Raw genomic sequence first — 25,556 nt, 5'->3', positions numbered from 1 at the left:
CTATTGACTCATTGGAGCCCTATGAAGATATTTATTTTTCCAGTAATCTTGAATATAGGTTTTTTTGTATTTATTTTAATCTAATTTTGGGTTGATTCGAAGACCTTTAGTGTGTATATGCACTTTTAATAAAGAATGCCAGTTGTGATTATTACTTGGAACAGTTACTGTTATTTAAGTTTGTTGTTTTAATCTGTGTATGTGGGACAGGGACTTCTCTTACACTTGATACCTTTCCTCCCTTTATCTCTTCCAGGTTTTGGTCGAAAGGATGTAGTTGAATATTTACTTCAGAGTGGTGCCAATGTCCACGCGCGAGATGATGGAGGCCTTATTCCTCTTCACAACGCTTGCTCTTTTGGTCATGCTGAAGTTGTCAATCTTCTCTTGCGGCATGGTGCAGATCCTAATGCTCGGGATAATTGGAATTACACTCCCCTTCATGAAGCTGCCATTAAGGGCAAGACAGATGTCTGCATTGGTAATTTTCTCCCACACTTCCTGTGACTGAATCATTTATTTTCGCTGTGAAAAGTCGACAACCTTTTAAGACCATTTTTACTCTATGAAGCTAGGACTGGTATAAAGATTAAAACTAAAAATCTATCATAAACTTAAACTCAAATGCCAGTTTTGCAAGAAACAAGTTGGAGCTGATGTGAAATAGCTACTCTTTTTTTGTGGTTGTCAGTCACAGTCAGCTGAGATTGCCTCCTGCCAGTCTGTGATTGTTCCATTTCTGCTTTGCTTTTTTCTCATAAAATGTGTCTAGGCATTTTTCACTAGTCACTTGTGAACAGTTTAACATCAAGGAATTCTGATGCTAAAAACTTGAGAGGGGAAATTAGGATTAATAACTGGATGTTTCTTTTGTTGCTTGTGGCTTAGAGTAATGATAACATCTTACAGGCTTTGTCTTGTAGAATTGTTTTCTCATGGAAAACTTTGGCATTTTTTAGTACTGCTGCAGCATGGTGCTGAACCAACCATCCGAAACACAGATGGAAGAACAGCTTTGGACTTAGCAGACCCGTCTGCAAAAGCAGTGCTGACTGGTAAGGGATAATCTTTAGATAACATTATGACTAATAACAGGCAAATGAATGTAATACAGTATTTTGGGTTTTGTCTTTCCGATATTACTTTAACTTCTCTCTTTTATAATTTTAAATAGAAATTCCCATATGGCCTTCATCGTCTCAGTCATGGGATGTGTTCTGAATACATAATTTATTGTGCTAATTCAGTAATGGATTGCCAGATTTTTAGCACTTATGTTCTCTAAAGTTTTGGAAGAGGAGGATAAGTAGTGAACTTCACATAGATATTTAACAACTAAAGAAACTCCCTTTTGTCTTCCAGGTGAATATAAGAAAGATGAACTCTTAGAAAGTGCCAGGTATGCACGTTTGGAAGATAACTGTAATTTAGTTATATTTTTAGAATTGCATGTACTGAATACATATGTTGGCTTTTGAGCTGGCATTCCATCGAGATGCTAAGCTTTGGCTGTTATCTGTGAACAGAGCTACGAAAATAGTTGCATAAATGCATTTTTTGTTTCCTTTTAATGCTGACAGCACATCAGCAAATGTATTAGTTTAAAACAGATCTAGCAAACGTAGCAAGGAAAAATGTAAAACATTAGAAGCTACTAAAAATTGAAATACAAATATTTTTGCCCATTTTGTATCTTGTTTTTCAGGAGTGGAAATGAAGAAAAGATGATGTCTCTTCTTACACCATTAAATGTTAACTGTCATGCAAGCGATGGCAGAAAGGTATTTTTATTTAAAACCTGATTTAAAATCAGTTCACTCTCATATGTTTCACAGTTACTATTTGACCAGATTTTAAGAATGGTAAACTTAGATTCTATCCATTTCCTTTAATATATGTGGGAAAATAAGATTGTACCTCTCTAGCAGTGTAGCTGATTTTTTTGTTTGTTTGTTTTTTAACCTTAAAAGGACTGTGTAGGTATTTCCATCTGGGAGCAGTAAACAAACACCTTTTCAATTGGAACTTATGCTTGACCTTTTCATGGATTCTTATTGCTATCACAGAGAGATACACACAGGTTCCTTATTTTGCCATGCAGCCTAGGCAAGTTGTTGCTGCTGTTTCAGGAACAAGCTGTTTATTGCTACAAGTATTGGTAAGGAACTACATGAAAAATGTTCAAAATCTGCATTCTAAAAAGTCCTGATAATCCCCTGGGTTCAGCCCCTGCCCTACTGAAGATTCAGATTATTGAGTATCAATTTTTGGCATCCTCATTGTTCTTACTAAGTATGTGTACTCATTCACTTAAGTTTTGTTTGAATTAGGTTTCCCTATTTAAGGCTTTGTGGTAAGATTTTGGGATCTCCAAAACACTTATGCATCTGTATTTTCTCATCTACTCATGAGACTCATCTTCTAGGAGCCATACAAGCCCAGTTCAGTTGATGGGTTTGTAAATGAAGAGGATAAGATTTCTCTTAACTAATTTGTAGCACTGCCTCTGGTGCTGCTGATGGGAATGCTTGAGTGGGTTTGCCACAAAAGATCATAGAGCAGTACCTAAGTGCTGCGTGGAGGGTGAGAATTTACAAGAGAAGGTTAAGTTACTGCACTCACAGATGTGGATTACAATCTCTGTTGATAATTTTTACACTTCATCTATTGATTGACAGAGAGACCTCTTTATAATTTAGCAGTCATAATTTCTAATGGCCATCTTATTTCCCTTTTCAGAAGGGCTGTAGTTTGTCCCAGCAAAGTCTGTAGGCTAAAAGACAAAAGCAGACTGCAGGACTCAAAAATCCTTTAAGGTCTTCATTGCCAGAATGTATTAGTGCTGGAGTAAATTCAGGATTTGTGTTTCTGATGACTGCTAGAGTGGTCAGTAAACAATGAACATAGTTATCAAATGTCTGATTCAAGCACTCTGGGTTTGTTTTTTTTTTATGTTGCAATTATTTTAAGGATTTCAGTAACTAGTACTGTTAAGTTTTGAAAAAAATAAATATAAAATCAACCCTTTGATTTTGTATTACTGATTAATTCTACATTCTGTCATTTCAGTCTACTCCTTTACATTTAGCAGCTGGGTATAACCGTGTAAAAATAGTACAGCTCTTATTGCAACATGGGGCTGACGTACATGCTAAGGATAAAGGGTAGGTTCCTTTTTTCATTTGTTCAGAATAAACAGAATTTGTTTAAAATTGAGAAGAAGTAAAGAAGAGTAATACTGTTTTAGCCATGAAGAATTTCTGACTTGACCATTATGTCATTTTTAACTTTTCTGTTATGACAAAAATGCAAAGTGTACAGGCTTGAGACTTGTGCATCAATCGAATCTAAATTGAGCTAACTATAGAACATGCTGCCTTTTAGGTATCACTAGCCAAATTCTTATGTCTTGTTTAATAAAATGCATTCATACAGCACTGTGAATGAAGTCATCAAATATTTCGATGATTGAATCAATCTTAATTTTCTTCTTTTAAGTTTCTGCACTTCTTGTTTTTGCAAAAGAATGTGATAAAAATTGAAGGTCTGTTTCACAGAGCTTTTATTTGGGCTACATTTTCAAGCATTTGGTTGCTATGTCAAGAAATGTAGTGAAATCCAGGCATGCTAAGTTTAGTTACATAAAATATAATGCAAAACCTACTTTTAAAATGTGTATTGATGTACATTAAAGTTTATGGAAAACAAACTCTTACTCCTTTTTTTTGCTAGGATCACTTCACTGCTACGTAAATAGCTGCCTGATCATACAGCTTTAATTGTCCCCCTGGGGTTGTAATTCAATTCTGTAATTTCTCCCGTACTAGCTCACAGTGAAAGAATTCACTTCGAGCAATTTCTCACTTGCTCCTAAGATGATGGGGTTTGAGAGCTTATGAAGCTAGCTCTAAACCTCTGTGGTTCTGCTGTTGTTGTAAATATTGTTCCTTAAACATTAGCCAATAATACTTGGCTAGTTTCTAAGGGAGAAGATAATCTTACAGCAAAGTTCCTGTGAAAAAGGAAATAATTACTGGCACTCCTGAAGATCCACTGTAGATAGTTCTTCTTGCTTAGGATTCTGAGTCTCACCAGAATTACTTCATTTGCAGTAGACATCGCTCATCTTCTGTTTATTTTAAACATTTATTGTTATGAAAAATGCTGAAGTTATTTTCTGGGTTCTTCTCCAGCTTCGTATTTCCCCTCAACTTCCTTTGAACATCTCTGATATTTTTATAAAGTGATCAAGGTGCAGCACAGTGCCATTTGCAATGTTACAGATGCATTTGAAATTGAAATACACATACTAAGATAATCATCCTGCCCCTCTCTCTCCTATATAGAGATTTGGTGCCACTTCACAATGCCTGTTCCTATGGTCATTATGAAGTAACAGAGCTTCTAGTAAAGGTTAGTCTTTGAAGAGATAAAATTGCACATTATTAAGTAAGAACAGTTTATAATAGACTACTTCAAGTTGCATATATTTTGTACTTAGAGTTACAAAACTTAAAGAATGGTAGGCTGCTTTTGCTTGACATGTTAGTGTTTGCTAAGCTGTAGCTACAGAATCTTCTGCTTGCAAGGAAGCTTTTATCCTTATAAATGTGCTTTCTGTTTTTAACTCTCTCTGCTCCAAAGCTTAATGCTTTTGTGCCACCAAGTAAAAAATTCTTATATCAACCTTTCCACCCTCACTCACTCAAAAAAAAAAAAAAAAAAAGAAGTAAACCCCATAAAACAAACAAACAAAAAAAACCAAAACCAAAGCAATGTTGACAATAGAAAAGTATTTCAGAAGACGGAGGTTTTTGAAAATACTGGAAAGATCGTAAATGTTTTAAAATTAAGGAGTAATCAGCCTCTTAAGAGAATGAACTTTACAAAATTAATTCTGGCTCTAAATTGTAGCATTCACACTAAAGAAGGAGAAATGTGTAAATTTTCCTAATGTAAGTGAACCCTTGGAACTGAAGTGGCTTATCTGGGTTATGTTAATCTTGAAGATAAAGTATGTTGTGCATTAAACTACTGACTCAAAGATGTGGCCTGCAAAGTCTGTGAGTGGTGTTCACCAAAGGACCTTGTGCCCATTCTCAGCTGCTACAATAAATCATGATCATTATAACAGCTGAGGTGTTCTGTTAGATAACTCTGGGAGTTTGGATGCTCAGGGAATAGCTGTTGTTGTCCTGTTATGTATGTCTCAGTCCCCACTACTTCTGTGTGTCTATTGGTTTAGGAAAAACTATGTAAAAAAAAAACCTGACACAAAAACCCACTAATGATATTTTTTTTTTAAATTCAGAGGCCAATTGTAAAGTGAATCTTTACAATTGTAGTACTGGACAAAGAAACTCTTTTGCCTAAACACTGCTGTGTGTCTTAACTGCCAAGTTACAGTTATATTCCCTCTTGGATTTTAGCTCCAGTGAATCTTGAATTACTTTTTGCAAAGCACTAAGGTTTTAACTGGAGCAATGGGAAAGAGCATGTTCTGTCAGACTGTTGAAGTCAACTTTGAGTACCTATCACCTTCTAGATACCTTGGCATTCTTATCTTGGGGAGTATTCACAGAACATGAATGTATTTTAGTGCAACTTAGACTTTTTCTGGAGCTTCTTGAAAGGTGGTTTAGAGTATATGAATTAGGCTCTTCAATTAACAGACCTGTAGCAGAGCTACTCTTTGAAATTCTGGAGAAAGCCTGAAGAGACTACCCTACCTTTGAATTCTTTGAATGTACATGTGAGACACCAGAAGATTAGCAACTGCAATGTGCTGAAATTTGTTATGTTGGAAATTAGTGTCTGGAGAATGTCTTGGATACAGTTTGCATAGAAGCATTGATTTTTATTATAACAATCTACTGCATTGAAATTAATGATAGAAGTCTTTCTAATTATATGGTTTTGATATTGCACCTTTTTTACCCCTTTCAAGCATGGAGCATGTGTGAATGCAATGGATCTGTGGCAATTCACCCCTCTGCATGAAGCAGCTTCTAAGAACAGGGTGGAAGTATGCTCTCTTTTGTTAAGTTATGGTGCTGACCCAACACTGTTGAACTGTCACAACAAAAGCACCATTGATTTGGCTCCAACACCCCAATTAAAAGAACGATTAGCATGTGAGTATAAAGTGAGATCAGTTATTGACTGTAATGTGTACTTAGGTTCCCTAGACAAGTGACCTGCCAGAAATCAGATTATAGAAAATGCTTACACTTTCCAAGCAATTGTGCAATGTTGGACAGTACATTACATTGTTTATCATTTAGGATTGCTACTTTTTTGAATGTAGGCATTTAAAATAATTTTATGGTCAGTTTTATAGTCATGTAGTTATGGTGGGGTTTGTAACTTTTCTTCCCTGAACATCCTTGCCAGTACACTTTCATTTGCCATACTTGGTCCTTTCATTGCATCAAGACTTGAAATATTCGTTTTTATTCCACTGTTTTGTTTGAAGAAAAGAAAAAGCATAACTCTTTAGAATGCTCAATATGTTTGAATGTGCCACAATTGCTGGAAGTACAGAGAAATTGATAAAAGACATTGCCTGTTGTCCAGCATACTTAAGGAGTTGGAAAGAATGCCCTCAAATCCTGTCCTTGAGTGGCCAAACAATAACTTCTGGGGTATGTACAAAAATTATCAGTAAATACTACGTTAGACTTCATGTTAGCATCTAGAAATGGTTTGTCAAGGGCAGGTCAGGAGTAGAGTTTTATATATAGAATTGGTATGTACGTAAAGAGTAGAAACTAAGGCAGTGGCAAGTAAAATAGTTCTTGTTCAGCCAGCGTGGATGTCTCTGGCTTTAGTGTAGAAACAAAGCATATTCATTTAGTGTTTCAACTTAGCTAAAAAGTTCTATCAAGTGATATAAAAGGTTAAGTCTGAGTTGGAAATGCCTGCACTGTGGTCTGCTGAATAAAATGAATATTTTTATCTAAGTGAAAGAAACATGCTTCTCAAGTTGAGGAGTATAACCTGCTGGTATGTATCTATTTCTTTTTAAAGATGAATTCAAAGGTCACTCACTGCTACAGGCTGCAAGAGAATCAGATGTAGCTCGTATAAAGAAACATCTTTCTTTGGAGACAGTGAACTTCAAACATCCTCAAACACATGAGACGGCATTGGTAATATTTCAGGATTTATTAATTATTTTGCATATGTTGTGGCTGACCTAAACTTACTCGGTAATAGTTCAGAACTGAAAATTTCAGTGTCAGACAGTGTAATTCAAACCAACCTCGAATATCTAGTGTCTAGTTAAGCAATATTAATATTTTGCTGTTAATGTTAAGACTAAATTGCCTGTTTAATTTGTCTAAATGACTGGTTTTCTGTAGTCTAGTTTTAAGCAACAGCAAGCTACGTATGTGAGCTTTGTAAAGCATGAAGGGTTCTAGCAGTTATTGGAGAGGGAGCTCTGGAAAATACCAGTGTAAATACAAAAGCCTGTGTGGAATCTCCCAAATTAATAAGCTTCTGCATGTTTTGTTTTATTGGGTTTTTTTTTGCTGTGGACTCTGCATATAACCAGCTCTTAACTGTCAGCTGATCAGCAAGCAGTAAAACCTGTATATTGCTAGCTAGCTGTAATGCTATAATTTTTAATGTTCTCAGCACTGTGCTGCTGCGTCTCCATATCCCAAGAGAAAACAAGTATGTGAATTGCTACTGAGGAAAGGAGCTAACATCAATGAAAAAACGAAAGAGTGAGTGGTTCCAAATTATTACTTCTTGTTTAGAAGATTTTGCAAAATACATGTTGAGTTATTCTTTTCTTTTTTTTTTTTTTTTTCCGAAAAAGCTTCTTGACTCCTTTGCATGTGGCATCAGAAAAGGCTCATAATGATGTTGTCGAAGTAGTTGTGAAACATGAAGCTAAGGTATGAGTTACCGTTCATACTTCTTTTTTTTGAAGTTTGCATACTATGTAGGTTTTCATACCATGAGAATGGTACCCTTTACATTGGAACCCTATACATTGAGGCATCTTGTTGGTTTGGTCTTATAAGAAGTGTGGATGTAGTCCTCACTGTTAACTGAAAGCTTATAGAGTGTCTGATTCAGTGTTTATTCAGTGATTCAGTAATAGTGAAATGCTTAAGGAAAAAAAAAGTAGGGGATATATATGAACAACAAGAAGCTAGACAAACCTGTTTAACAGGTAGACTTCATGTGATGTTGTGTGCAGTAAAAACTACAATGAAGGCAAATATTAAATCATAACACAATGTTTAGTTCAAATTTCCACAAAAAGAGAAAATGGAAAGGAGGCACTATCTAATGCTTGAGTCCTCCAGGACTGGAACTGATTCTGTCACAGGAATTTGATTACAGCCTGACTGCAGTGAAGTTTCCAAGATCAAACCAGAGAAACAGTAGGGAATACAAGTAACCTTTGGGTGCAGAGTTTTAAACTGTTAAGTACACCGTGACTGAAATGCACAGAAAGTTCTCAGTCTGAAAAAAACACAATAAGCCAATGCATGTAAAAGCTTCTACAGTGTTAGCACTGAGGTTTTGTGCTGCCATGAGAAGAATAATGGCAGTAAAATACATAACTTCTGTATGCAGTTAAATTCTGTAATTGTTTCTGCTGGATTATCCACATGCCTCTAAAGGGAGGCTTATTCTTCCTCAGTAAATGCAGTTAAAATTTATGAACTGCTGGTTTTTTTTAGATTTTATTTCTTAAAATGTCATGCCCTTTGGAAATGTGCTTCATATGTTATTTTGATTAAAGTCAGAAGAATACTTGTGAAATGCTCCCAGTCAGCAATGCAAACACCTTTAAGTTTCAATGGTGATATTTCTTGTCTGTTATTTTTAGGTTAATGCATTAGATAACCTTGGCCAGACCTCTCTTCATAGAGCAGCACATTGTGGTCATCTTCAGACATGCAAGTTGCTGTTGAGTTCTGGATGTGATCCTTCCATTGTGTCTCTGCAGGGCTTTACAGCCTTGCAAATGGGGACTGAAAGTGTGCAACAGCTACTACAAGGTATAACTGTTTTAGTCAAGATCTACTTCTGTAGTAATGTGGTGCTTTGTTTTACTTGCCATTTCAAGTGCTGTCAAGAAATAATAGTAAATAAAAGTCAAGAAAAAAAAAAAGGCTTTCTACAAAAGACAGTACTGGTTTGTGCAATTCTTATTCAATAACCAGGTTTACAGGGAGACTGCCTACTCTATGTGTAGTTGAAATATCATATACTCTCTGGGATTCAGTTCCACAGATTGTTAGAGGTGCGCAGACTGATTTCATGGTTTCATAGCCACCTGGAATAATTATAGAAAAATCCGGACATAGGGAGGGGGGAATCTTTTATGTAGAAAATTAGTTTCAGAAGCAAAAAATAGCTGCTTTGTATTTGTGAGCATGTGAGGGGTACCTGGATTTTCAAGAGTAACATTTGGATGTTATACACATAGGTAAGCTTCTTGATACAGTCTAATTCCGAAATTGAAATAAGAAGGTTTGTTTGGTTCCACAGGACTTCAAAATGGATAGGAAGCATGTTGCTAAAGGCAACTTTCAAAGCCATGTTAGAGATAATATCTGCAGTTGTAGATAGTAAGAAAAGACAAAACCTGTCTATAATTGGTTAACGTTTTTTTTAAAAAGGGAAATAATTGAAATACTCAAATGATTTCCTGTCTTAACAAATTCCTTCAACTGCATTCCACTTTCTTGGAATCTCATTTATTTTGCAGAAGGTATCCCATTAGGAAATTCTGATGCAGATCGACAGTTGCTGGAGGCCGCAAAGGCTGGAGATGTGGATACTGTAAAAGTAAGCTTAAACCTGTCCTAAGAACAAGAGGGAATTATATCCCAAACTATAATTTCACAAGCCCTTCATTGACTGCTTTAGAATTGTGATCCCTGTTCTAAAATCTTTGTATTGCACAGATACTACAGATGACAAAATGTGATATTCGCTATGTCCAAAAATCATGTAAATTTGGGAGGAGGGAATTTTTTTTCTTTGCACACAATCTATGATTAGTAATCATTTTATGCAAAAAAAAAATTAAGAAATAAACTTCCTAATGTAAACAATTTTTAAAAATTAAATGTGTATAACATGACTAAATTAAGATGTGACAACACTACATATAGTGATGTATCTTTTGTTTTGGTCATTTCACAGAAACTATGTACAGTTCAAAGCGTGAACTGCAGAGATATTGAAGGACGTCAGTCTACACCACTTCATTTTGCAGCTGGGTATAATAGAGTATCCGTTGTCGAATATCTTCTTCAGCATGGAGCTGATGTGCATGCGAAAGATAAGGGGTAGATACTCAAATGTGTATTTTCTTGCAACTGTAATTGCTGATAACTTTTTGGCTCTTGAATGTTGCTAGCTGGTAAACATCCCATCTTTCAACTTTTTTTATTTTCATGTAAAGTTCTGTTAGATGTTCAGAGTATCCATGAAAGCATTTGTCAGTACTTGAGACTAGAGTGTCAAGAATTTCTCTAGCCCTGTGTTTTTATATCTCTTCAGTGCCAGTGATGGTTGCTTTCTTACTACTTTGGCAGTAGATACTCCTACTGTATTAGACTATTGTGAAAAAAATAAAAAAAACAAACAAATTGTTATGGTTTGATTGCTGAAGGTGTATTTTAAGTTTGTATCACTTTGTGAAAAAAGACCCAATTTTAAGATAATTTCTGCCTTTTTTTAATTGCTTCCAGAGGACTTGTCCCTTTACATAATGCTTGCTCATATGGTCACTATGAAGTTGCAGAACTGCTGGTTAAACATGGTGCAGTTGTCAATGTAGCTGATTTGTGGAAATTCACTCCCTTGCATGAAGCTGCAGCCAAAGGAAAATACGAGATTTGCAAACTCCTGTTACAGGTATTACATATGTTGGAGAGAGGTTACTTTCTTCTCTTTCTTGTTCAATCTGAAGTGTGATTGGACTTCTTGAGAAATTGACTTGTATTTTATGGTTTCTAAATTGAGCTAAATGTGTATTTTCAGTAAAAGGGATACTATAAGCAACTACATTGTCCTTTTTCATACAGTAAATGGAAGGCTCTATGGAGGACCTGAATATGTGTCAGAATATCTGGTCAATGATGCATAGGATACCTAAGATGCAACATGTTTATTGTACTTATATACTTACCACCTGTTTTTGATGTGCATAGCATGGAGCTGACCCTACAAAGAAAAACAGAGATGGAAATACTCCACTAGACCTTGTTAAAGATGGTGATACTGATATTCAAGACCTACTTAGAGGAGATGCAGCTCTACTAGATGCTGCCAAGAAAGGTTGCTTGGCCCGAGTGAAAAAGCTGTGTTCACCTGACAATGTCAACTGTCGGGACACACAAGGACGGCATTCAACACCACTACATTTAGCAGGTCAGTGTTTTAATTAAGTGGTTTGATCAGAGTTACTGATCAAGTCTGAACTTTCTGTGTCTAAGTTTGGAGTGTAGCCTCAAGCTAGAGGATTCTTTATTTTCTCTTTAAGAGTTAATCTTATATTGCTCTTCTAAACTACTTAATGACTTCAATTTCCTATTATCTCTAGCCAAGAGGACCTTTTATTGTTAACTAGCAGAGGTTTTAAACCCAAATCCTGTTAAAATAGGGTGAAACTGTCCTTACTAATAGGTAATAAATACACTGTCTTCACTGCTGTTGACATCTTAACTTTCAAGTAATTTAAGTGAGCTGATACTTCTCTATAGCCTGTTGAGGATGGTTTTTTTTTTAATATGTTCTATTTATTCTGGCTTTTGCAACCTTCCAGCTGGTTACAACAATTTGGAGGTTGCGGAATACCTGTTACAGCATGGAGCAGATGTGAATGCACAGGATAAAGGAGGTTTGATTCCTCTGCATAATGCTGCATCTTATGGGGTAAATATTTCAAACTTTCTGAGGCTTTATTAATTTTTAAATAAATAACAGGTGATACATTTCAGTGACAGCATTGTGAGCCAATGCTTTCTAGAAGGCTTTTGCCATTGAGTTGTAATGTAATCCTACTTGTAAAACACATAAAAAAAAATTTGATTATAGGCAGCTGATTGTAAAGGTGAAGACTCTTCTGAATTTGTAAAATTATGGTTGGAGTTTATGGAATTAAGTTATCTGAACATAAACACTTAGAAAGCCAGCAGTCTGGAAGGTGTTCCATAAAATGCATTTTCTTACCTGTGGTAGTCAAATTTTATCAGCAAGATCTCATTTTCACTTACTTGGCTGGTGTTGAGACACTTAACTGTTTTTCTGTACTTCCTGGATCTTTGTGTTCAGATAAGTTTTTATTCAAAACAGTTAGGAGTACTTTCCAAACTAGAAGTTCAAATTCGTGCTTTTTTCCTTCAGATTCCCCTGGATTTGGGATTCTGTTGTAGTCTGTCCTTTTTTCACAAGAGAAGAAATCTTAACTTTTTACTGGTATGTTTCTGGTGAGGAAGAAAATACCTTGTTTAATACATTTTTTTAATCATAATGAGAAAGTAAATGTATTTTAAGAAAATTCAGAATGAGGATTACAGAGAAGTATCAGTAATAGTTCTGCATTACTTTAATACACTGTGGTACCTTGGGATTTAACAGATGTTCTTATTTTCCAGCATGTTGATGTAGCAGCTTTACTTATAAAGTATAATGCATGTGTGAATGCTACGGACAAATGGGCTTTCACACCTCTGCATGAAGCAGCCCAAAAAGGAAGGACACAGCTTTGTGCCTTGTTACTGGCACATGGGGCTGATCCTACTCTGAAAAATCAAGAAGGACAAACGCCATTGGACCTGGTCACTGTAAGTGATGGGGTTCTTCTTGGGAAATCTGTACTTGTCTGCCATTTGGGGCAGCTCATACAAAAACTGTCCTAAAAAAATGTAATACATCAACTTCTGTAAAATCTTAAATACTGCAGTTTCTCTGGTGTGTTATGTGTATCTGGTAAGGAAAGTCAGTAGAGCCTTTATAAACCTGCCTGAAATATTTTCTTGCACTAGACTTCGTATTTCAAGATTGGGCAGAGGGATGGCACAAACAAACAAAACCCACACACCCACAAAAGGAATTCATGCTTGCTTGTAATTTGATGCTTTTAATTATGTGTTTATATTTTGACTACAACAAAAGTTGTGGTGATACATTGTATGCAAACTTTGTAGCAACATAACTTTAAGAAGCTATCTGCTGTTAAGTTTTCGGATTATTTTTTTTCCTAAGTGTTACAGTACAATTCCAAGCCGCACTCAGAGTAACTGTTCTGGTTTGTAAATTCTGGTTGCCATTGGAAGCTTTTGCTTGGTTTTCCTAGCAAATGAATTCTGTTTAAATATCCCTTAAGGTTTTTAGAAATATTGAAGGCTCTACTTTCTATCTTATTACGGTTTTTACTTACAAGCATTTTAGTTTCATGTATGCTGTTGGCACAAAAGGCCATTTGTAAAGAAGTCTGGAATAATGATAATGCATTCTAGAAAAAAAGCACTATCTGAAAGTGTTCCTCTGTTTTAATAAGTTGCTTTCTGTTATTTAGGCAGATGATGTCAGTGCATTATTGACAGCGGCAATGCCTCCTTCTGCCTTACCAACTTGCTACAAACCTCAGGTTATAAGTGTGTCTCAGACTACAGGTTCTGCAGCTGATTCCCTGTCTTCTGTTCCATCCAGTCCATCCAGTCTGTCTGCTGCAAGTAGTCTCGACAACTTGTCTGGTAGTTTTTCTGAACTTCCTTCTGTTGTTGCTACAAGCAGCACAGAAGGAGGTACTGTTCTGGAGAAGAAAGAAGGTGAGGCTTTCTCAGGAATGAATAATGTTTTCTACTGTGTGGTAAAAAGAATACACAAGTTCCAACACATGCATACAGTATCCGGATTCCTTGTGATGTCTCATTAACAATGAATGAAAGTCCTGTGTACAATTTCAGTACTTTCCCATTATAGAATCTTTAAAACTTTTTTTTTTTTTTTTGCTGTACAAAACCAAAATATCTTTTAAAAAAGACATCAAGTGAACCTTGGCTCCATACCAACCAGTATTTTACTACAAACTTTATCTAGTTTCCAGGAGCCTGTTCTTGGATCAGGTATCTTAAAAAGCTTACTTCTGTAATGTTTTATGTCTGAAAATATTTGCTGTTTGCACGTGTGTTTCTGCACATTAGTTGCTTACTTTGTGGAAGCACAAAGACTGCTGTTGGAGCAGGGGTAGAAATTTTAGAGTGTTGGGGTAGATTAGGTAGTAGTTGGCACTGGTTAGTTAGGTACCATCTGCAAAAGACCACGGATTTTGTATGTCTCGTTGCCACAGACAGTGAGATGCTTGTTATTTATTTTACAATAGGTGTATGAACGTTCATTGTGAGTTTTTCTTCTTATGCAGTTTCAGGTGTGGATTTCAGCATAAATCAGTTTGTGCGGAACCTTGGCCTTGAACATCTCATTGACATATTTGAGAGAGAACAGGTACGTAGCTATGTTTATTTCCAAATAGCTAGAAAGCAATGGAATAAATACTGACTGTTTAAAATAAAATCATGAGACAGTTTTAAAATGAATGTCAAAATGAGTGGAATGAAGGAAAGGAGTGCAAGTGGAGTTTTTAAATTGATATCCAGTATAAACAGAGATTAAAATACCTGTATATGTAAAAAAACTGGGAGCAATAATCTCTATATCAGTTTTAGAGTGTAGGCAAGTTTCCTTTCAATGGCATAAATAATAGAGTAAACAAGTAGTCAGTGTTGCTTAGTCATTTCTGGGTTTGTTTCTATTGGCTTGAATACATCTAAAAATTGTATTTCTCAATCAGAAACGTGATCCTTGCAAACAGTATGAATTACATAAATGTAGCATGCAGAATATTTAGTTAAAGAAAAGTTTGGAGAAAACAGTGAGTAAAAGTCAAGTTTCCAATGTTTTTGTTCTCTTCACACTTGCTTTTTGTCTCAACTACAGTGAAGTATTTTTGCTGTCATTCACAGCTGTTCTAGTCTGTTTATTGTGTTGCACAAAAAAATCGTGTTGCTTTCATTATAGATAACACTGGATGTACTGGTTGAAATGGGACACAAAGAATTGAAGGAAATTGGAATTAATGCTTATGGCCATAGGCATAAAATCATTAAAGGAGTTGAAAGACTCATTTCTGGACAACAAGGTATGTAGCTGTTTCAAATTGCTGTGTAACATCTTAAAGCCTTTAAAGAATCCATTTCTGTAAATGCTGTAGGTTAAATGGAACTTCAGATGATGTCTCCTGACTTGAAACATGAGCACTTTTACTTGTGCTGTGAATCTTGCCTTTTAGTTCCCTCTTACCCACCCACCACGGCTTTGTGATCATTTATCAGAGCAGTCTGGCTGCATACAAGACAAACCTTTTTCTCTTCCTTGTCTCACTGAAACATCACTTACTATTGTTTTGTTGTGTTGCATAGAAATTCAGAGGGTATTTTTCCCCTCTTGAGACACCATTTGTGAATTCTCGTTCTAAAATCTGCACACCGTAGTGAGTCACTGTACCAAGCTCGAAATTTTTCCTCCTTAAACAGTATTAACCAAGCCTTGAGATAATCCTTTTCCTAGTAATGAAGTATTTAAGCAAATCTTTGTAATTTTGTCTTAATTGTCAAATGATTTTTGACAGATTCATTGGTATTTTGGATTGAAGTTACTCTCAAGGTGTCATTTCATTGTCTTAAGTTTACTGAACTGGTAATCGTGCTGGTTTTGCCTTCCAAGTAGACATGATATATTTTTGAGCATGTGTATGTTTGTACATATTTTAGTATGTTTGAATATAGACAACGTCAAACTTCTAAATTTTTCACTACTTCCACCCCCATTCTTTCTAGACTCTTGCTGTCTAGCTATAAGAGGCCTGGCATTTTCATTTGTAACTTAACCGCAGGCATAAATACTTAAACTGAGTATTTCAACAGCCCTTGATTTATTTTCTAGGGTGTGTTTCTGGGGTGGGGAGGATTGTTGCCGTTAGGTTGTTCTGTCAGTTTTCTGTATGTTGCCCTTGGGCTCTTGCACTCAGGTATGTTTTCATTAATATTTTGGCATCTCTTCCTGAGCACAGTTACTGCTATTATTTCAAGGTTAATAGGGCTTTTCTGAAAGAGTGTGGGTTTTTTTGGTTCCTTCTTGCCAGTTTTTTATTCCTGAGCACATTATTCCAGTTCCACGCTGCTACCATGAGGCTTCTGACTTTGTATGAATCTGTAATTTCCCTTTTCCACACATTACTGCTTTCTAGAGAGATTATCTAACTCTGGTCACCTGCTGGTTGTCTGGGAAGGCCATGGGCAAAAGGACATGATGCACACTGTCTTTGTATTCTGATATGCAGAAATTACATTTCCATTACTTGCCAGTTCTGATTGAAGTCTGTACACAAATTGACAATGGATTCCACATAAAATGTCTTTTTTGTTTGGGTATATTTGGAATGACAGAGAAATTTCATTTAAGCATTTAATATCAGGCTTAGGCCTTTTATGTTCACAGACTATCTTAGTTCTTTTGTCAGCTCTTTTCTGCACAATACATTGGAAAAAATATTCCTACTGAATTACCACTTGAAGTCAGTTCTCTTGTTCATGATACAACTGCCATCAGTAGATATGGATACAGGACAGGTTGCTCGCTATTTCACTGTCTAGAGTTGAAATAAACTCTTAAGTAAGCAACTGCTTACATACAGTTTCCCTGTCATGTATCTTAATATAGTGAGGTAAGCATAGATAAATGGGTTAGTGTTTCTTACTGAAACAATGATTGATCTGTATCCACAGATCAATGAAAATGATTGCAGTTGATCTGCATCCAGACCCAGCTGCTGTGCTGTGCTTCTCATTATAGTGTATGCATCATTATGGTTATAAACAGAGATGCTGAAAAAGTTTGCTTGAAACTAATGAAATTGGGTGATCACCTTTTGACAGTCACAAAAATGTACAGAGCTGATGGAAAGCAATTAAAGTCATTGATAATCTCTGCCTTCCTTAGCAGCTAACCTCTTCATTTTGTAAACTGAGTTTTGAGAAAATGGTCCATTTAAAAAGAAAGATTTCTTACTGGTATCATTCAAAATCAGCAGGCTTCAACCAGTTTCTGAAACTGTTGTAATGTTTTGTTACATTCGCAGGACTAAACCCATACCTGACTCTAAATACTTCTGGTAGCGGAACTATTCTTATAGATCTTTCCACTGAAGACAAGGAATTTCAATCAGTAGAAGAGGAGGTATGCCTTTCTTTGTAGCCTTTCCCTATTGTTGTTATTTCTATTCAAGTAGATAAAGGAGTATCACTAGACAACTTAGCAATGCAATGAACATTGCTAAGACTAAGAAAAATTTGCGTAAGGATACTTCAAATTTCCAGCTTTGACTGCACTGCTTATAATCTGTGCTCCTATTTCTTGTACACAGTTTTAAGTCATTTCCTTCCAGAGTGTCATCATCGCAAAGGACAAAATTCTGAAGAAACAATATTCTAAATAGAATAGTGTCAATCTTTTTCAGTTTGCAAACTAGACCGTAGACTCTTCAAGATATGTTTCTTAAACCTGTTCCTGTGCATCCACGAAATCTGGCATTACTTAATATAGAGGCATTGCCTAAAACGGTCTTGTATGATTATTTTTTTAAGAAAAAAATCTGTTGGTTATTTGATTGGGTGAAGGATGTATGTTTTGAATGTGCTCTGAAGCAAATTGATCCTACTTAAAATTCTCAATCTTCAGATGCAGAGTACTGTCCGAGAGCATAGGGATGGAGGACATGCTGGCGGGGTCTTCAACAGATACAACATCTTAAAGGTAACTGGTACATCTTTATGATCAGTGGTTACACCCTTGGAGTTTTGGCTGAAAATAAAATGCCCATAAAATGTTCTTAATTTTTTTGTTGAGTTCCATAATGTAGTAAGATGTGCTGTTCTGAGACAAGCGCAGGAAAAGTATCTTCCAGGCAAATTCAAAGAGTAAGAGTATATAGAAAAACTGCTTATGAATTAATAGGCATTAAGAAATATTATCAGAAATTGACACAGAAGGACCTCACAGAAAACTGCAGAATGTTTGGAAAAAAAAAAGACAAGGTTTCTGTTGAGGGAGTATCGGGGGAAAAAACAGCAAGAAGTGAAAGCAAAGCTCTTGAAGTATGGAAGTAAGGGTACCTATTTTGGCTTGATTTAGCACCAGGGAAGTTTAAAACACCAGGTAGTAGACAACCTTGCATTAAATAATTTAGTGGAATTTTGGTTTATATTCTTTTTTCCTCTAAATAAATGGTAATTTTCATTAAAATGATAGATTTTGATTTGCAAGTACTACAAAGTTTTAATCTGAACTGATGTTACAGTTTTCCTGGTAAAACTGATACGCTGCATCTACAAACAAGGCTTTGCCAGTATCCAGCATACCTCTGCTGCAGAATTTACTTTCTTTTTGAAGTATTCTAGAAGTCTTCAAAGAAGACACTTCTTTATTTACTAGATGATCTTTTTACTAATGGTTTGGCGTCAGGCTATGTTTGGAAGAAAACTCAAGTACAACTGTGACTAAGCCTGCTAAATCTAAATTAAGAAGTATTGCTCAACAGATGGTTTAATTAATTCTTAATTAAGCATATAATTAGGATTTCCTTAAGTTATGCCACAACAATCAGCTTTTGCAGTATAAATTAGAGAATTTGTTTCATTGAGTTCTAAGGAAGATATTCTTGTTTAAGTGACAGTGTAAGTTTACTGTGGCATAGCTGCTATAGGCTAAACATCTGTCAAGTAAAGTAAATGGAAATGGAAGTTTTCAGTTTCAGGATGGAACTTACATTTTTGATGTTTCAGATTCAGAAAGTGTGCAACAAAAAGCTATGGGAAAGATACACTCACAGAAGGAAAGAGGTCTCTGAAGAGAATCATAACCATGCCAATGAAAGGATGCTCTTTCATGGTGAGACACTGAAATGCACCTTATGAACTCATTTCACCATCAACACTTCATTGGAGAGTTTGTCCTGTCTCAAATTTTCTCAGTTGAAATAGGTTCTAGGTTTTGCATGAGTTTTATATGGTCAAGTGTGTGTGTCCCAGTGGGAAAATAAAATGCATCATTCTGCTGAAATTTGCATCTACTTATCTCTTCCCAAAGGAGACTTCAAAGATCTAAATGAAAACACAGTGGTTAATGAACGGAGAATCAGGAGTGTGCCTCCTCCTTGGCTGAGTTACTGATTCTGCTTTATCAGAATGAACAAAGTGGTTAAGGGTGAAAGTTTATTATGCTATGATTTGGTTTGGGATAGGATTTTTTTGTTTTCTTGTTTTTATAACTTGATAAGTTCTTGTTCATCATTCCAGAAAGGTAATTAGCAAATTAACTAGCAAATTAAAGCCAACTGAAAGCTCAGCTGTGCACAAATACATAGCAAGCTCACAATACATGCTTACAAATGAAAGCCACATAGATTCCATCGTAATACATTAGCATTGGAAGCGGCAGTAACACAGTAACTAACTACTTGCCCAAACTCATAGATATCTAAATCCTGTCTCTTGACTGTGGTCTGTACCCCTGTGAAAGGAAACCATCTGCTAATGGAATAAACTGTTTTTTAAAGGAAAGTCTGTAATCAGATAACAATATTATCCCTGGAATAAAGCAGTTAATGTCTTTTGAGTGTTCTACTTTTTTAAGACTTTAGGGTTTTTTGTGTGGTTGTTGGTGGTTTTTTTTTTAGGCATTAGCGCATGTCTTTAACCACGTATGTCATTTGCAGAAGATAAAAAGCAGTTGTCATGAGTTTCTCTTATCTGGAAGGTTCTTCTGCTTCATATACAGTTTTATCATCTTTAGGGTGGACAGTAAGGTTTTGGATTATTTTCACTGTAATTCCCAACATAACTCTTAAATTCCATGCTCTTTTAGAACAGCTTTTCTCTAAAAGTGTTGCATATTTATATATACTGTGATAAAAATACTTACTTTAAAAAAATGCACTTTTTGTGAAAATTAATGATTATCAGGTGTCCTGAGATGCAAAGACTACCATTTTGAAGAACAGATTATTCGTTAAGGCTAAATTTTATCACCACTGCAAACAAATAAATAGTGGTTTACATTTATTGTTTTTTAGATGCAATCTTGGTGTAGGAGGGATTTGTGTAGCAGTGTATTCAATGAATCTTGGTTAGAATGAAACTCTTATCAAAGCGAGTACAGATTCATAGAGCCTTCTCTTGCAGCAAGAGTTGTCTTGGATATTATCCTATGTAAATCTTTGTTAAAAATGTACACTTCTCAGCTACTGTCCTTTGTATTTAGCAAATTGGCTGAGTAAATCTGAGGTCAGAACTTCTGGAGATTGATTTCCTTGTGTGTATAGAAAAAATGTACAAAAAAATACAAATCTCTGTATACTGTATTTTCAGTATTTTACTTCCTTTCTCTTAGGCTCCCCATTTGTGAATGCCATCATTCACAAAGGCTTTGATGAGAGGCATGCCTACATAGGTGGCATGTTTGGAGCTGGGATTTATTTTGCTGAAAATTCTTCCAAAAGCAATCAATATGTGTATGGCATTGGAGGTGGCACTGGATGTCCAATTCACAAAGATAGATCTTGTTATGTTTGCCACAGGTAAGTCTTGAAAAATAATCTGATTTTGCTTTTGTGTATTGTGCTATAGTCCATCAAGTCTGCAAGTCTCTGTCTGTGAAGAAGGATTTGCTTGGAAACCAAACCTTCTCAGCACTCCCTATATGCCAGGCCTAATACTTTCCAAAAACTTTGATATTTAAGTCTTAAAGAAACTTTAACTATCTTCAATGCATTTAACCTAACTTTTGCCCATAACTTGCTGTTAAAATCAGACTCGGGTAGCCAGAGAGTGAAGAGGATCTGCTAGATGCTTGTGTGAAAGGTGCAGCAACAAGGGTTTAGTCCATTGCCTGTTACATAGAAAGGAGAAATTCTGTGATATTCAGGTGCTGTGTTTCTATGAGGCGGGTGTACTTTGTAAGAGTCAGCCTCACTGACTGCTGCTTCGCACACTAAAACACAGGTGTACTTGGCCTTGATGTTGATTTGACCGTTGGATACAAATCTAGTGTTAGAACAACAAGTGAATTAAGGGGGGGGGTGTGGAAGGGGACACCCTCGGAGAACTAGGGAGCATAACTTCTGTCCTTCAGAACAGAACTTAGTGAATCACAAAGAGTGACTGAAGTGGCTTTAAAGTTCTACTCTTCTCCTCAAGTGAATGTTTCAAATTCCAAAGATAGTCTTTCTGGAGCTTCACAAACAATATACGTCCATGGTCCTTTTTCCCTTTTAACACAGGCAATTGCTGTTTTGTCGTGTAACACTGGGCAAGTCTTTCCTGCAGTTCAGTGCTATGAAAATGGCTCATTCTCCCCCAGGACATCACTCGGTTACTGGAAGACCCAGTGTAAATGGATTGGCATTGGCAGAATATGTCATTTACAGAGGGGAGCAGGTAAATAACATTTGATTTTTCAAATATTGTTTTTTAAAGCATGGAATGTGTTGGGGTTTAGTTGTGGGGGGGGGGGGGGTGGTAGGTTTGGGGTTTTTCTTTCTTTTGAGGTGCTAGGACTTGCTTTTGTCTCAAACTCTAGCTGTGGTTGCAGGTAAAAGGGTTAGTTTCCTGAATGCTCCAGGCATTTTACCTTTGACATTTTGCCTTTTTTTCCGTGGCATAAATACCTTTTTTTCCCCTCTCTAGCAAACACTCTGAATTTATCCAGTAAATGAAATGAAATTGTAATAAAGAATGTCTGTGTTGCTTTTTCAGGCTTATCCAGAATACTTGATCACTTACCAGATTATGAAACCTGAAACCACCACTGAAGCTTAAGACAAATTACTTGTGGAAAACCATCAGACTTTGGATATGAAGATACCAATGGCTGCCATCCTGTTAATTATAAGTTGTTGAAAAACTTTCATCCACAGGTGGTGTGGTAGCAAATGTGAACAAAATATGCCATTTTTGACTTGATAAAGCTTTAATAATGTACAGTATGTTTTCTAAAATTTCAGAAATGTCCTCTTTTTCAGCACTTTAACAGATACCATTCCAGGCATAAACTGGGGTTTGGCTGTACTAAATTATAAACAAAAGTTAACTTGAAACAATGGTTTTATACAAAACTGCATTGAAATTTAGTAGAACTTGTAATGCTCTATACAGGAATGCATTTTACTAATATTGTGTTCTTTAAAACACTGCATTTACACTGAAAACGTTTTCATTTGTAAAACTGTAAATAAGAGCTTTTGTACTATTTACATTGCTTTGTAATATAAGTGTTTTAGAACTGCAAACTTGTACAAAATGTTTTTTCCAGATATTGTTTTGTTCATCTGTTTTTCCTCATGCACGATTAATTTGAAAAGCAATTTTTTTCAGGGTTTATCACTTATTTCTGAGGGAGAAAGCAAATTTTATCTGAAGAGGTTTAGAAATATGCAACTTTAGATTGAATACACAAATTTTTGTGCTGTATTTTAATTTATGAAAAACATATTCCTGAGAATGATGGTCTATGAAAACAGAATGTTCCAGCTGAATACAAAAGTGTTTTTCCAGCCACTTCCTAGAGTTGCATATTTTATTTCTATAAAATGTCTTCTGAAGTTTTTTATTTAACTATAGGTATAGTTAACCTGTATCCTCACTTCAAGGCTAGTAGACCTTGCAAGTTACAGTTTTAGTAAATTATTTTCTTTGAATGTAGTTGGAAAATTAACCTCAAGGAGGTCTTTCTTGAGTTCCTCTTGCTTACATTTAAGCCAGGAAGTTAAATAGTTTATTCCTAATATGAGGGCATACAACTTGGCCTTTTTTGTATGCTTATTTTAGTAAATTAATCTACCTGTTGGTGCCCTAAGGATATGAGTATTGTGAGGTGGAAATGTTAAAAACCATCTTGTCATCTCCTGTGTTTCTTCCATGTTAACATTCAAGCTGTAGTTGAAGCAGGTGTGTAGAAGTGTGTTTATCTGCAGTGCTTTTGGCTGAGTGGAACTGGTCGGGGTGCAAGGTTCTGCTCCATGTGCTCGGCCGGCTGGACAAGGAGTGTGTAAGTGGGATGAGCAGCTCTTGCAGCAGTGTTTGGTTGGTTACCAGGGCCTTTGGTAGCCCTGGTAAGACAGCTTGGATGGAGGAAGAGTGCAAAAGATACAGCCCCCTTCTCAAGACTCATTCGGGGTTACTGAATGCGCCGATTAGTTTGGTCAGCCCTGTCATAGTTCTCTTGTGTATTCTGCTTCTCTTCCATCTGCAGTTTTTACCTACATATTTCAAAAATATGTAAATACAAATTATAGTACATTTGGGGTTAAAGTGGTTAAGAGTATATTTTAGTTGTTTCATATTTACATACAAGACACTATCCCAGAAGACAATTTTTTTGCAGGGCATGTTACCATACCATGGTTTTAAATGTAGTAACTGGTCAAGATAATGAAATCGTCTTGCTGATGTGGTGGTTATGTGATTATGCTCTATGTAAAAATGTATTGAACCTTACCCGGTTATGTGGGGAATCTGAATAATAACTTGCAGAAAGTAATATTGGCTATGAATAAAAAAGGCTTTGATTTTTAGGTACTTTCTCCCAGCATGTTGCCTGTTCCTTAGGTATAGTAATGCTGGAATTGGTGTTCATGCAAAATCTGTTAAGTATGTTTAAAACTTTTTTGTTATTGCTAAAATGCTTCAGTCTCTATGAATGATCGCTTAATGTCTTGTAAAATATTGTGGTATGATAGCATTTTAAGTGATACCACAATGTTGGTTTTGTCTGGGGATTTTTTGAGCTGTTTTTTTGCATGACATACCTTGCACTCTGAAGATGGAAGCTGTAATGATTTGATAATACTGACTATTGAGGTGAACCTTTAATCTCTTGTGCAATTAGTTCTGCTTTACTCATATTGAAGTGTCTTTACATGTACTGTATGACATTCCATATCCATTTAACACTAAATAAATTTAATTCACTGGTTTTCTGGTAGTATGGGAGTAATTAAGGATGTAGTATGTCAACCCGTTGTTTTAAATGGAAGCATGCACAATACGATAACAAGCTACATCATTAGATGCAAAATTAATTGCATTGACTAAAAAAGCTTTAAATGTGGATGAAAAACTAACAGCTTTAGCTATCAGTGAAAGCGTTTTAATAATCCAGAAATAAGCTTTAATTTATGCATTTAAAACTCCATTATATGGTCCAAAACTTAAAAAGAAAGCTGCCTTACGTTGGTTTTGTAAAATGAAAAGTAGCCTTACAGATAACTACACAGGTAGCAGTATGATACATACGTGAGCAACAACAAAAGTACTGCTTAGATCACATACAGTGCAGTGAGTACTTTGTTTTGGTAGGACCACTTACATGGTAGTTTCCAAACCAGACTTTCGTAGATGATTTAAATAAATGTGAGCACTAGAGGGCAGGAGAGCAAAAGTTTAGTAAGATCAAGGGTAATTAAAATTTTTACAGTATCTTGGGAATACAAGTTCTGATAAAATTGCTTCTGAAAATTCCACCTATCAAGGTTGTAAAAAATTAAAATTAGCTTTCTGTTCTGCATTAGTTTTTTTTTTTAAAAACTAAGCAATGTGTATGAAATCAAGTGCTGCCGCTAAGTAAATTGAAAATGTTAGGGGGTTTTTCTTAAAAACTTTACTCCGAACTTAGACCTCAGTTCTTAGAAATTAAAAAATTATTAAGCTAAACTCTTCTGTCACACTAAAAAACTTAATATCCGTACAATGCACATGAGAGGTTGTTGGCACTAATATAGAATGGAAAGAATGGTGTCTTTTCTACCCTGAACTTGCTCATTGAACACCATGCTGTGTGTCTATACGTGTGTGTATATATGAGTAGACAAACACACACTTGTTTACTCTCTCACTCCATTCATCAAGAAGCAGAGAAAAGTTGAGTTGAGAGAGTGACTTTTCCAGCAGCCCACCATTGTCAGTGAGGGAGCTGCAGCCCAGGAGCCATTTCTCTTTCTTCTCATCTCCTGAACTTGATATAGTAAAACAATTTTTCCTCTTTTGCTGGAAACAACAGAATCCCATGGTTGGCTTGCCTTCTGCCTTCCAGTTGAACAATGATAATGGCTTGATTTGTACACAACTAATGCAACAATACAGCAGACTGTTTTCTTACCTTCAGTGAACTGAAAGACTGACTGAGATCTGCCCCTCTCTGATTCTTGGAGCTGTGCTTTTCCTGCACACGCTGAGGTTGTAGTAGGAGGTGGTGTCAGCAAGAGAAGTGCTATAGTTGAAGGTGTAGAGGGAGGTGTGTGCCTCCCTTTGCTCATCTTCAGCAAGTATAAGCAGTGGTACTCTAAGAGTTATCAAGGGGTTTCTTCCCTCTGCTTGTGGCTCACTAGATAAGGAACAGCTGCAGGCAGACAGAATAGAATGCAACATGAAAAGAAAAAGCATGTAGATGACTGGTTTGAA

At 35.9% G+C, this 25,556-nt stretch overlaps 1 protein-coding gene across 4 annotated transcripts in view; it reads left to right on the top strand.

The window, feature by feature from the left end:
* Nucleotides 1–24,070, top strand: part of TNKS2 (tankyrase 2) — a 29,777-nt gene extending 5,707 nt beyond the window's left edge. Inside the window, exons 2-28 of one of the 4 annotated variants that reach the window (XM_057402364.1) lie at nucleotides 257–481; nucleotides 960–1,055; nucleotides 1,363–1,399; nucleotides 1,706–1,781; nucleotides 3,070–3,164; nucleotides 4,347–4,413; nucleotides 5,948–6,134; nucleotides 7,030–7,151; nucleotides 7,642–7,733; nucleotides 7,829–7,907; nucleotides 8,855–9,026; nucleotides 9,740–9,819; nucleotides 10,180–10,325; nucleotides 10,731–10,896; nucleotides 11,193–11,412; nucleotides 11,807–11,916; nucleotides 12,388–12,459; nucleotides 12,639–12,827; nucleotides 13,562–13,814; nucleotides 14,408–14,490; nucleotides 15,064–15,184; nucleotides 17,183–17,280; nucleotides 17,782–17,856; nucleotides 18,885–18,990; nucleotides 20,491–20,677; nucleotides 21,380–21,536; nucleotides 21,855–24,070. In XM_057402364.1, coding sequence (XP_057258347.1) covers nucleotides 257–481; nucleotides 960–1,055; nucleotides 1,363–1,399; nucleotides 1,706–1,781; nucleotides 3,070–3,164; nucleotides 4,347–4,413; nucleotides 5,948–6,134; nucleotides 7,030–7,151; nucleotides 7,642–7,733; nucleotides 7,829–7,907; nucleotides 8,855–9,026; nucleotides 9,740–9,819; nucleotides 10,180–10,325; nucleotides 10,731–10,896; nucleotides 11,193–11,412; nucleotides 11,807–11,916; nucleotides 12,388–12,459; nucleotides 12,639–12,827; nucleotides 13,562–13,814; nucleotides 14,408–14,490; nucleotides 15,064–15,184; nucleotides 17,183–17,280; nucleotides 17,782–17,856; nucleotides 18,885–18,990; nucleotides 20,491–20,677; nucleotides 21,380–21,536; nucleotides 21,855–21,917 — 3,374 coding nt within the window. In that variant the 3' untranslated portion in view covers nucleotides 21,918–24,070. Of the gene's footprint in view, nucleotides 1–256; nucleotides 482–959; nucleotides 1,056–1,362; nucleotides 1,400–1,705; nucleotides 1,782–2,042; nucleotides 2,159–3,069; nucleotides 3,165–4,346; nucleotides 4,414–5,947; nucleotides 6,135–7,029; nucleotides 7,152–7,641; nucleotides 7,734–7,828; nucleotides 7,908–8,854; nucleotides 9,027–9,739; nucleotides 9,820–10,179; nucleotides 10,326–10,730; nucleotides 10,897–11,192; nucleotides 11,413–11,806; nucleotides 11,917–12,387; nucleotides 12,460–12,638; nucleotides 12,828–13,561; nucleotides 13,815–14,407; nucleotides 14,491–15,063; nucleotides 15,185–17,182; nucleotides 17,281–17,781; nucleotides 17,857–18,884; nucleotides 18,991–20,490; nucleotides 20,678–21,379; nucleotides 21,537–21,854 lie in introns of those variants that run through there. The other 3 variants (XM_057402365.1, XM_057402366.1, XM_057402367.1) reach the window with 3 other exon arrangements.
* The last annotated feature ends 1,486 nt before the right edge of the window (nucleotides 24,071–25,556 follow it).

Source organism: Pezoporus wallicus, unplaced genomic scaffold (assembly GCF_028554395.1).
Source record: "Pezoporus wallicus isolate ANWC-B61680 ecotype Strahan unplaced genomic scaffold, APGP_CSIRO_Pwel_v1 contig_6787, whole genome shotgun sequence".
NCBI classification, from domain to species: Eukaryota; Metazoa; Chordata; class Aves; order Psittaciformes; family Psittacidae; genus Pezoporus; species Pezoporus wallicus.
Note: the sequence above shows the minus strand (reverse complement) of the source record. Positions and strands in the feature narration are given on the sequence as shown.